The following is a 13,017-nucleotide window of genomic DNA, read 5'->3' on the forward strand; positions in this document are numbered from 1 at the left end:
TTTGGCCGCCCTTCTCTGAACCGCTTCCATCCTTCTCTATCCTTTTTTTGATACAGGCTCCGGAACTGAACACAGTACTCCAGGTGAGGCCTCACCAAGAAGCTGTACAAGGGAATTATCACCCTCCTTTTTGTTACTGGCTATTCCTTTCTCTATGCAGCCCAGCATTCTTCTGGTTTTAGCTATGGCCTTGTCACATTGCTTCACTGCCTTTGGATTGGCAGACATTATCACTGCAAAATCCCTCTCTTGGGGGCTGATGCAATAAATATGCTCAGAAAGCGGGCGCCCTTGGGGGCGCCTTGCAATATTTAAATTAGGGGGTCGCGTTAGCAAGGAATGTTAGCAAGGAGGCACTAGGGTTGCTTGCGTGCCCCATGCTCCTTTTTGCTAATGAGAACCCAATTGGCATCAGCCCTCTGCCGGTTAGGAAAACCGACGCCAAGTTTATCGGTGTCTGTTTTCCTAAACACTGCATAGCCACACAGCTATGAGGTTCAGAAAACGGATGCTTGTCAGTTGAGCGTCCGTTTCCTGCACTCGACTGCAGGTGTTTGTGGGGTTTTTTTTAACTTTTTTAATTTTAATTTTGTTTTGTTTTTCCTCCTACTAGTAGGAGGCAGTACAGAAAAGCAGTTTTTTCTGCTTTTCTGTACTAGTTTTAAGAGCTCTGAGCTATTAACATCTGCTCCAGGCAGGCATTAATTTCTGCTTGCTAAATGTGCATCCTCGATGCACATTTCTTTTTGCATTGGGGTGGGGGGGGTGGGGGATGAATGACTAATAGCCTAAATCTAATTCATTTGCATGTGATGAGTGCTATTAGATTCACTCTGGACCTACTTTGTAGAGGTGCTAATCCCCTTATTGCATAAATGGATTAATTAGCACCTATACAACCTGCGTCCAACTGCGGGTTATACAGTGCGCTTGGCTGAGCGCACTGTATTTCATTGGTCTGTGCAAATCAGTCTTTCAGTCTTTCACCCCCCCCCCCCACCCCCCCTCCTCATATCACATACAGCTCTTTTGCATTACCCCAGATGCATGACTCTGGACATCTTGGCATTGAATTCCAGCTGCCAAATCTTCAACCATTCTTTAAGCTTTCTTAAATAACTTTTCATTCTCTCTACTCCTTCAGGCGTGTCCGCTCTATTGCAGATCTTAGTATCATCTGCAAATAGACAAACTTTACCTTCTAACGCTTCTGCAATGTTGCTCACAAATATACAGGTCAATACAGTAAAGTGCGGCCACGGTTACCCTGCTTCTAACCCGCTTTCTACTCACTTTTTGGCCGCATTAGTCCAACCCGCAATACACTATCCCCTTTAACCCATTCTTACCGCCTCTTTAAATCACCAGGTAACCCCTTCCGCCCGCGGCATGTATATTAGATGTAAACAATCGAATTAGCTATTCTCTCCCATACAGTAACGCGCACCCCATCGCTTTTTTAACCTGCAGTTTTGCCGCGCGTTTAACCTGCTAACTTACCGCCTACCCTTACCCCTGCGTTAGAGGCAGGGGTAAGGGTAGGCGGCAAACTTTCCCCCAGCCCCTGCTCACCTGCCCTGGCCGCGTCCATGGGTGCTGGTCTCCGGGCAGCCCGAGTCCTCTCTCCCCTCCTCCCGAAGCAACGAAAGCGGAAAAAAGCGAAAAAAAAGCGAAAAAAAAAAGTAGCAACGAAGCGACTTACTTTTCTTGCAGCCCTCCTCCGGAGACGGACCGCGGCTCCCCTGCCTCCAGGAGGCAGGGGAGCCGCGAGCATAGGAGAACCGTCCACTTCCTGGTACCTGTCATTTCAAATGTCATTTGAAATGACAGATACCAGCGTGTCCGTGAAGAGTTAGGCCAGCGCACCCAGGATACTGTATAGCGCTCTATACAGTAAAATGGGTTGCTCGGACCTAACACTTCACGGACGCGGCTTGCATTTGCAAGCTATTTACATACAGGATCGAGCGGTAGGTGAGCTGCACTGTGCGTGCGGCAACCGTGGGTGCGCCCGGCACTAACGTAGCTCTTCCTACCGCTCCTTACTGTATCGGCCTGATAATGAACAGAGCTAAAACCACTCCCTGTGGCACTCACTCAACAGGTTTTCTGTGCAGATTAGGTTCCATTTACCCTTACCCACTGTTTGTTGTCAGTCAACCAGTTTGTAATCCACTCTACCACCTTGGTGCCAATGGCAAACTGGTTGACTGGCAACATGTTTTTATATTTTAATAAAACAGAAAAAAATATTTAAAAGATCGTTTATATTAACTTTATTTGGTCCTCTGAAGATGTGGCTACTTTTGAGCTTGAGCCTTCCCTTTCCTGTTAGGTGTGGGCTATAATGCGTCTTACTTTAGGCTAGAAACCTCCGTTTAAAATCTGGCAATACTGTTTCTTCCTGTGCTGAGTCCACGCTCATTTTAGGAAGGCAGTGAAGAAAAGGGTAAAGGTAGGGTAGAGAAGTTCTTTTGGACTTAGACAATGCCCAGCAAATGTACGTCGGATACTGTGATCGATCCTGGAATGAGCAAGTATTTCAGCTCAGGATACCCTACTCGCAAACCAAAGAAAGAAGGGTGAAATCTCCTCCACATGCTGCTGTCTTTCTTTCTTTCTAGCAGCTGCGAGCCGGACTTGGGGGGAGCGAGCCGAGCTTCTCTGCCCTAGGCGAGGTTTCCGGGCTCCCTCTCCCGGTATCTGATTGCACTTGAGCCCCCTGCTAGGGAAGATGCTGCTGCGGCTGCGTGGCCCAGACGGGGCTGGGAGCAAATAAACTTGGGACTCGGTGGCCGCGGTTTGGACGTTGGTACAGGGGGGGGGGGGGAAGGGGTGGCTAGGATTTCCTCCTCCTCCTCCTCCTCTGCCCCCTGTCCAGTGGTGCTGGGGGAGGATGGGAGGCAGCCATTCATTGCCCTGCTCCGGCTCCCTCCCGCGCCTCATTGCCTCCTCGGCAGCGGCAGAGCAAGGTGCTCCCTCGGGGAGGAGGATGCTGTCTCCGGCGCTGTGGCTGCTGCTGCTGCTGCTCCCGGCCGCGCTCTGCCAGGCTCCCCGGGGCAAGCAGAAGGCGCTGCGCCAGCGGGACGCCGAGATCCTGGACAGGGTGAGGCTCCCTCCCTCCCTCTCTGACCCGCGCCCTTTCCCCTTGCTTCTTTTTTATTTAGTTATTTATTTATTTATTAATAAGTAATGTTGTTGTGATTTGGGGGGGGGGGAGGGGGGAATATTGAAAAGACAAAATAAAAAGCGCGGGCTTTTTTTTTTTTTTCTTTTCCTGATCTGAGAAGTTTTCCTGTGCTGGTGCTGTAGGGATGGGGAAGGAAGGGGGACCCTTCGCTCAATCCAGAAGTGAAGTTACGGCAGTCCAAGCTCCTCCATCTGTATGTGGGGGGGGGAAGGGCTTGAAAGGAGAAGGGGGGTGAGGATCCTGAATAGGGTATGGAGAGAGAAGGGGAACGCGCCCCGCTATACCGCGAAGAATTGTGAGGCGTGGGCTGCTCCCTCGCGTTAACAGAGTCACAGCATGGGAGCGCCCCCCCCCCCCCGTTACCTTAGGAAGACCCCAAATGTGTCCGTGCCTGAGGGGGGGAGGCAGTGGGTGAAGAGAGTGGCCTTCCCGGACTCAGGATGCCTGGCGCTGCTCTTTATCCTGCTGCAAAGTGAAAACTGTCTCTTCCATTTACCAAACCTGGGAAGTAAGGGAGAACTTTTCAGCTTAGGCCTTTTTTCTTTTTTTTTTTTTCATGGGGACTTCTTGCCGGCCGTTGCGGTTCTACCGAGTGTGCTCGCCTTTGGGAGTTTAAGGACTACAGCAGAAGGGCTCAGATTTACTTCTTAACAACATCGCTTTTGAAAAGAGGCGAGCACATTATAGGTTATCTTAAGTATCTCTTCAGCTTGGTGGCTAATTGCATGTTTGTACTGTAGTCAATGCCTTGCGCACAGAAACTGCAACGTGTCCATTGCTTTGATGGTATAAGAAATATATTCATTTCCTACTTTCCCCTTTTGTATTGTAAAAATGTACCGCGTTCTTGGGTTTTGATCGATGGCCTGTGAGTGGGGATTCAATCTCGCTCCCTCAGCCCCCTTTCCACTTCCAAATGTCCCACACCTCAACCCCCGAGTCACCAACAATCTTGCTCCCTCCCTTCCCTCTAACCTCCCACACACCCCCTCCCCAACCCTTCAGCAATCCCAATATACAAAAGACAGTTGGAACCTATATGGCATTAGGCTTTTTGTAATATGCCTTCAGAAAGCCATGAATAAACCATTACAATATAGTAAACTTCCCATACCGAAACAGCACTAACTGCCAGTACTCAAACAGTAAAAATCTTATGTATAAAAAGGCAACAATGCCTAAAATACCAATACACCACCTATTAGATAAACAACAAGCCAGGCTGCCTAAAAAGACCTGCAAAATAAATACCTTTACCTAAAAGTATTACTAGCAACTGTAACATGGAATAGACTTAGTTTTTGGGTACTTGCCAGGATCTTATGGCCTGGATTGGCCACTGTTGGAAACAGGATGCTGGGCTTGATGGACCCTTGGTCTGACCCAGTATGGCAATTTCTTATGTTCTTAAGAGCTTTTAAAACTACATGGGCTCCTTCTTCAGATGTGAAAACAGAGATATTCATATCTAAAGACTGGTCCTGTATTGTCTCAATAGCTCATGTACAGTATTTTGGGATAATATTTGCATAGCTCCAATAAAAGCTATCACAGCTTCCCAAGAAAACAGTTTACCCTAAGAGACAAATCTACCATATTAAAACAACTCTAACTCCCAAGACACAAACAGCAACAACTCTATCCATGAAAGGGCATTACTGCAAATATTATATCAATAAAACATTTAAAAACAGCAGACATGAAAAAAAAATTCTCTGCTCTCCATACCTGGGAACATTTGATTTCCAGTCACCTTGAGATTGTCTTGGATTAGTTTTGAGTGGGGGTGGGGGTGGGGGGGTGTTTACAAACTTTAGCCTCTTTATCTCCTCCATGCTCTCACTCTTTACTCACACACACATACTCAGTGGCTCTTTCTTCTTCACACACACACATTAATCCTGGAGGAATTCTGCACTACTGCGGAGTGCAGAATTTGCACAGAATTCCCCCCTGCTCAGAACTGCCATTTTCTGCACAGAATTGCCATTCTGCCATGAACTGAGCACACGAAGGCTTGCGTGTGCCGCGGGATGCGCTCCTCTCGCAGCAAAGATGAAAGTCCCAGTGCGCCGCTCGCGGCGAAGATGGAAGCCCCCCCCCCAATGTGCTGTGAATGGAGTGGGCTCCACTCGCGGTGAAGATGGAAGGCCCCCGTGAGCCGTGAATGGATTGTGCTCCGCTCACAGCGAAAATAAAGGCCCCGGTGAGAGAGAATGGGTGTGTGTGTGTGAGAGGAGAGGGAGAGGGGTGTGAGAGAGGGGAGGAGGGGTTGTGGGGGAGGGGAGGGTGAGAGCAAGGGAGAGGATTGTGAGAGAGGGGAGGAGGGGGTTGTGGGGGAGGGGAGGGTGAGAGCAAGGGAGAGAAGTAAGAGAGAGGGGAGGGTGAGAGAGAGCATAGGAGGTAAGAGAGCGGGGGGGGATGTTTGAGTGTGGGTTTCAGAGAGAGGGAGCCTATATGAGGAAATTGTGAAGGAGTATGCATGTGTGTGAGAGATTGGGAGCTTGTGTATATGAAAAAAGGATTGTGTGTATGTGAGGGTGCTAGCCTGTGTGAAGGGATTGTGTGTATGTGAGACAGAGCCTGTGTGAAGGGGTGCGTGAGAGAGAGACATAGGTAGCCTGTGCGAGGATATATGTGTGAGAGAGAAAGGGAGCTTGTGTGGGTGTGTATGCAAGAGAGAGGGCCCTGTATGAAGGAATGTGTGCGTGTGCGAGAGAGTGAGGGAGCCTGTATGAGGGTGTGTGTATGTGTACCAGAGAGAGGGAGGGACAGAGGGAGCCTGTGTGAGAGAGGGAGGGATAGAGGGAGCCTGTGTGAGGGGCAGTACTGAGAATGGGGTCAAACTCTGGAGCTGGTGATAGAGTGGAAGGGGTTGAGCTTAGAGGAAGAGGGGAGAGATACTGGCAGGTGAAGGAGTTGGGGCCTGAGAGGGCAAAGTGGCCAGGGGAGTAGGGAGAGTGAGTGGAAGGGACACTCTTACAGTGAATTTCTAGGGAAATTCTGCTCAAAATATTTAAAATTCTGCATCTTTAAGTAATAACTTTTTTTCTGTATTAATTTAAAATGTAATTACTTAAAGACTGTCATGTAAATTGTGTTATTTGACCAATATAAAGTTTGCAGAATTTTGCAGAATTTTAAATTTTTTTGCACAGAATTTCCCCAGGAGTAACACATACACACAAAGGCTCTCTTTCACACTCAGTGGCTTCTCTCCCCCTCACACAGACAAAGGCACTCTCTCACATTCAGTGGCTCTCTGTCCCTCTCATATACAAAGGCACTCTCTCAAATTCACTGGCTCTCTGTCCCTCACACATACAAAGGCACTCTCTCACATGCAGTGGTTCTCTCTTCTTCACACACATACACACAAAGGCACTCTGTCACACTCAGCGGCTCTCTGCCCTTCTTATTCACACACACAGGCATTCTCTCACATGAAGGGCTGAATCAATAAAGTGCTCACGGTTAATGAGCGGTTGGACGCGTGTTTTGGACGTGCATTCATAACCTCTGATGCAATAAGGGGATCAGCACCTCCAAAATGCGCATCCAAACAAAGGCTTAGCTAATAGTGCTCATCACATGTAATGCCATGTAGATATGGCTATTAGTCCAAGGCGCATTTTTTAACCCATCAAATTTTACGCCTACCCTGGAGCAGGTGTCAAGTCTTGCCACGTGTCAAGGAGCATACTTGAAAACAAAAATACTGCTTTTCCGTGGTTCCTCCTACCTAGGATCATTGCGATACAAGTAGGAAGAACCACAGAAAGCAGCATCCTGTGGAAAAAAAAAAGGCTTGAGGGAAAAAAATTTCTGGGTGCACAATACAGACACACAATGTACATGCTCTAGGCCATGTATATTGTGCACGTATATTGTGCTGGTAAATTCGCTGCCACGGGATAAAACGGATGCTTGTAAATTGAGCATCCGTTTTCATAACCCAAATCCAACCACGTCTCCTGGGTGCCCAATGTCAAGGACGTGCTAAGGATGCATAATTTATCCCTAGCACATCCGTGTTAGCAGGGCAGCTCATTTACTTATTGCATTGGGCGCCCAGGAGAGGTGGATGTGTGTGCAGTAACAAACAGGTGCCCAGTTTGGATGCATGTTTTTGCATGTACTTTATTGCATCAGCCTCTCAGTGGCTCTTTCTCTCTCACACACAAATACTCAGGGATTCTCTTACATTTAGTGGTTCTCTGCATACACACACAGGCAATCTCTCACATTCAGTGGCTCTCTGCTCAATCACACACAAACACAGATATTGGCACTCATTCAGTGGCTCTCTGCTCAATCACACACAAACACAGGTAGTGGCACTCATTCAGTGGCTCTCTGCACACACACAGACACTAGCTTTCTCTCACATTCAGTGGCTCTCTCGCTCACATACACATACTCGGGCACTCTCACATGCAGTGGCTGTGCACACATACACACACATACACACACATACACACTCTCACATTCAGTGGCTTGCTCGCTCTCAGACACACCCACAATTTCCTCACTCACTCACCACAGGCTTAGCACCTCACCCTCTCTTCGACATGCATCAGGGTCACAGGTCCTCTTTTATTTAGCCCCCCTTCAGCGGCCTGCTGGGACTCATCTTCAGTTGCCAACGAGATGGGTTCTGTTGGCGGCTGCCAGGTTGCGGGGTCTCCTGTCTTCTTCGCCGCTACAGGATGGGCTCCGTGGTGGCGGCCTGCCAGATCACAGGTTCTTTGTGGGTGGTATGGACCGTGACAGTCTCATTGATGCAATGTGAACTCCTGTTGCCATGGAGCTTATATCACCATAAGCTACGAGATCAACCCTGTGTCAACAGGAGATGATGTTCACTTGCAATTCCTGTTGCCAGCTGTGGGAGTAAGGAAGTGGTAGCTGAGGGCAGTATCGGGTCATGTAGGGGTATGGTTTATCCCTGCCTGACTTGAGAAAAAACACAAAGAAAAAAAATTAAATAAAGGAAATTGGTTAGGGCTGGGGATTCATTGAATCCCTTGAAAGTCCTGACCACATGCCACTGGTTTTGATACATAAGAACATAAGAAGTTCCTTGCTGAGTCAAACCAAAGGTCCATTGAGTCTAGCAGCCTGTCTTCCACAGTAGTCAATCCAGATCATAGCAGTTCCTGGCAGGTCCTAAAGAGTAGATCCTAAAATGTCATGGGATAGGAGGCGATGTCCTTTCGTGGATTACAAACTGGTTAAAAGACAGGAAAAAGAGAGTAGGATTAAATGGACAATTTTCTCAGTGGAAAAGGGTAAACAGTGGAGTGCCTCAGGGATCTGTACTGGGACCAGTGCTTTTCAATATATTTATAAATGATCTGGAAAGGAATACGATGAGCGAGGTTATCAAATTTGCAAATGATACAAAATTATTCAGAGTAGTTAAATCACAAGCGGATTGTGATACATTACAGGAGGATCTTGCAAGACTGGAAGATTGGGCATCCAAATGGCAGATGAAATTTAACGTGGACAAGTGCAAGGTGTTGCATATAGAGAAAAATAACCCTTGATGTATTTACACGATGTTAGGTTCCATATTAGGAGCTACCACCCAGGAAAAAGATCTAGGCATCATAGTGGATAATACTTTAAAATCTTCGGCTCAGTGTGCTGCAGCAGTCAAAAAAGCAAACAGAATGTTAGCCCAGGTCCAGCACTGAAGAGATCTGCAGCAAAGAGGGCCTGCATTTGTTGGTGTGCCTTTTTTATTTGCAGATTGCTCATGGCCAAAGTTATATCCTATAACTTCTATCATGAGTATGCTGCACAAAGGGGGAGGACTGCAGCTTTCTTCATCACGTAGCGGCAAAGGGCTGGAGGAGTGGAGAGGAGTTCCCATGTATGGAAGGATTAGTGTTTTAATTTGCCCTGCTCGTTTGCCCAAAGTTGGTGGGGCCATGGCTGCTCTGGCCCACCCCATTCCAATGCCTATGCTTAATCTTTACCAGAAATGACCCTTAACCTGTACCCAACTGATGATTAACCTCTACCCTGTGAAGTAGAAGGGTTTGAAAATGGAGCATGTGCCTTTAAGACATGATGATGTCATGCCTTTTTTGCTTCTATTGAATTCCATGATTTTTGGTTAAACTAATTAGGTTCTAGATCTCATTAACAGCAAAGAAAACTCCCCTACTAGGTGCATTTGATAACACCACAAAAATGTGCCAAAAACAGCCTTTATAGCAAACCTGCCATATCATATCATCACTAATACACAGGCCTCACAGAGTAACACTGTTAATATAGGGCTTGTGGCGTCTGTTAACTAAAGCCCTTTGCACAACTGGCTCTTCTCCCCGCACACCTGGCTGACCCATTTGCTCACATTTCTTTGCTTAGTCTCTCATTAGATTTCTCTGTCAGAAATCTAACACATCTTGTCAGCGATGTGCATCTTCTTTGCAGCTGGTTAATTTTCTAATCCAATCTTTTTTTTTTAATTTTTTGAACGGGATCAGCACTTACCTCACGTCTGATGACACTTGCCTTGCCCGGTTTCTTTACTGTACACTGTGTTTGTACATAGTATGAAAAAGCCATACCCCCTTCTTCAACCCCCTTTCCCTACCCAGCCACCTCTCTGCAAATACCATATCTGGGAACATTTTGAGTTGCGGTCACCCTGAGATTCAGTGTTGATTTGATGGGGGGTGGGGGGGGGGGGAGAGCATGCATCAACTTCCACTGGCCCCCCCCCCCCCGCTCACCCATACACTCGCGCATATATTCATATATTTTCTCTATATCTTCCCTATACCCAGCATTCTCCCCCACCCTTAGACACAGGCACACACAGGGCTTGTGCAAGAAATCTCACCTAGCATACAACAGCTCTCTGCTTCCTGCTCCAGCCCTCCTTACTAGGCAGGAAACAGGATGGGAAAGGTGAGGAGGCATAGGTTGGCGCAGAAAAGAAAAGTGCCACTTTGCCGCTTAATGCAATTGCTCCCCTTCTGTTTTGCAGGGAACAGGAGCAAAGAGGGGAGAATTTTGAGTAGGCAGATCAGAATAGACCAACCTACTCCAGCCCTTCCTTTCCCCCTCTGGGCTGCAGGAGCAGGGCGCCCTTTTGGCAGTGGTACCTATGGCCCAGGCCATATTGGCCATAGGTCAGTTATGGCTCTGAGTTCTACCCTCTGTTTCCTGTTTTTTAACCATTTGCCAATCCACATTAGGACACTGCCTCCTATCCCATGACTTTTTAATTACCAGAGGAGTCTTTCATGAGGAATTTTGTTAAATGCTGTCGGAAAATCCAGATATACTATATCAACCAGCTCACCATTATCTACATGTTTATTAACACCATATTTTCCTTTTATTTATTCTTAGAGAAAATTGCTTTATTGCATTTTTATTTATTCTTATAGCGAGTGTTTCTTTATAGCATTTTTTATTTACCTACTGTACTTTTGGACGCTCAAGGAAATGTATTAATGGGGGTGGTGAGTTCCCCATGAATATGGAGAGCACATAATGGTTGTCTGTTATATAAAGGTTTTTATTATCAGTGATCTTGAGTGAAGGGAATGGCCATAATTATTCACCAGCAGTGACAATGCCATAATTTAGTTACGGAAACCTATTTCCATATTAGCAAGCAGGGAAAACATTGTAAATTAGGTATCTAGTGTGTAACCACTGTAATCCAATATATGAGTGGAATATAAACTAAATATTAAATCGTTGCCAAATATTACTGTTTCAGCTGTTCTTAGTGCTTTTCTCTGGGGAAAAAAAAAGCATTCATATATTTGCTTTTTTTGTTTGCTGGTGTACACATTATCTCCTGAGCCATTCAATCTAAGGCAAATGAATTTTCAGGCTAGGTATATATGTATAAAATCTAGAAAACAAAATAATGTTTTCCTATAAAATATGTGCATCTAGCCCAAAATTGAAAAAAAAAGTTTCTTTCTTATGTTTCTTATGTTCTCTCTTGTGCATTAAACTTATGGATCTAATTTTAGAAAAACAGTCCTCTTACAAATTGTTGATCTGTAATACTTTTCTTGTTGTTTTACTATCATTGTCACAATGACTTCTTGGTGCTGCAGTCCATGGTGGGGGAGAAGCAAATCAACCAAGCTCCTTTCCAGCTCCCACTGCCAATTTCTTACTTTAAGTTTACCGTTAATGTTATTCTTTCTTACATAAATTCTTTGTGTAAATCATAGAGTATAATTATGCATTCCGAGACCAACTAGACATAGTGGAAAAGGAGAAGATGCCAGAAACAGCATTGCTAATAGAAATACCAGTACTAAGCGACTATTCTGTACTATGTATGGAAAGTTAGAAGACCATCAATTACCAGGAGAGGTAATCAGAGCTCAAAAAATGTGGCCTAAAGATATAGAAACAGGCCTAATTGTTTGGGTTATAATTGCCTAATTAATTCCCACTATGTCACCATACAAAAAAAAAATTCAAATTCTAGTGTCATCTAAGTAACTGTAACATAAGCTCCTTCCACTTATCAGACACATTGTAAAATAATACAAAATCCTTAAAAAGAAAAACACTCAGGACTTATATAGCAAGCCTGTCATATCATAGCAACACTAAATCAAAGAAATCCAGTAGCAACAATTTTAGCTCTGAAAAGGCATCATTGCAAATATTACACCTAGCCCTACAACAGCAATACACCTTCTGTTGGGAAAACACAATGAACAAGACTGTGTCTGCTAGCAGAATATACCTCAACTCAGTCACTGTTGAAAAACACAGAAAGACCTTCACCAAATACAGAATATCTCTGTGTTTCCCAGCCTTTTTAAGCCCGACACCCCTTAGATTAACAAAATTGTTGTGTGGCACATCAGCCTTTACGGGCAGGCAGTGCAGACATGGACATAACTTATATGGTTAAAAGAAGAGCTAGAGAAGCACAGAAAGCTCTACAAGTTCTCTCTTCTAAATTTTAAAACAAAGAGAGAGGGGGGGGGGGGCATGAATTGGTCACCAGTTCCCCCTCTATATATAAGTACAGGAGCTACATTTGGCTGCCAGAGCTCCTCTATGTTTGCTGCTCCCAACACTCAGAATGAGTCACATTCACTGCTCCATGCACATTCTCCCTGACTCACTCAGCCTGAAGATTAGACAGAGGCTGGAAGGACTCAAAGGAGAAAGCTCAGGAGGGGGAAGATGAGGAAATGCTATGTGCAATGTGTGTGCCGAACAAAGTGGGCCCAGCTATCCATGCCCTTCATGCTGCCTATTATTTACCATACTCTGAGGCTTATGCTGTAGCTAGGAAATAGAGGTATGCAACCATGCGTGATTATTCATGTTCTCAGATAAGAGCTCCTGTGTGTTTAAAAGCCACCACTGGTGACTCTTGTTGCCTTGAGGTGCTTAGGTGCTCAGGTGCTGGTTTGTATCTGAGCATCAAGCAGTGGTGACTTTTCCGTGGCACACCTGATCAGGTCTGAAGGCACACTATGGCACATTGGTTGGGAAACAATGGAATAGCTGACCACAAATTACAAATGTGCAGACAAAAACTGAAATAGAAACCCGAGAAGCCTGACTCTGTATGCAGTACAAATCTGTTAAACTAGAAACAAAAATTCATAATATATTTCCTAGCGAGTAGCCAGATGGACTCAGGACCAATGGGTATTGTGCTCTTCTGCTAGCAGATGGGAGACGGAGTCAGATTTCAAAGCCTGCAGTAACCTCAGCTCTCCAGTATCTCTCCGTCTCCTAGCAGATGTGGACACTATCCCACACACTAGTATAGTGTTAAGAATTACAGAATTACAGCAAAGAAG

The 13,017-nt window shown here is 45.7% G+C and overlaps 1 protein-coding gene across 1 annotated transcript in view; it reads left to right on the forward strand.

The window, feature by feature from the left end:
- Positions 1-2,817: 2,817 nt before the first annotated feature.
- Positions 2,818-13,017, forward strand: part of CTHRC1 (collagen triple helix repeat containing 1) — an 81,119-nt gene continuing 70,919 nt past the window's right edge. The window contains exon 1 of the mRNA XM_029591855.1: positions 2,818-3,106. Within this exon, the coding sequence (XP_029447715.1) occupies positions 2,897-3,106 (210 nt within the window). The 5' untranslated portion in view covers positions 2,818-2,896. The remainder of the gene's footprint in view (positions 3,107-13,017) is intronic.

The sequence above is a fragment of the Rhinatrema bivittatum genome, chromosome 2, assembly GCF_901001135.1.
Source record: "Rhinatrema bivittatum chromosome 2, aRhiBiv1.1, whole genome shotgun sequence".
NCBI lineage: Eukaryota > Metazoa > Chordata > Amphibia > Gymnophiona > Rhinatrematidae > Rhinatrema > Rhinatrema bivittatum.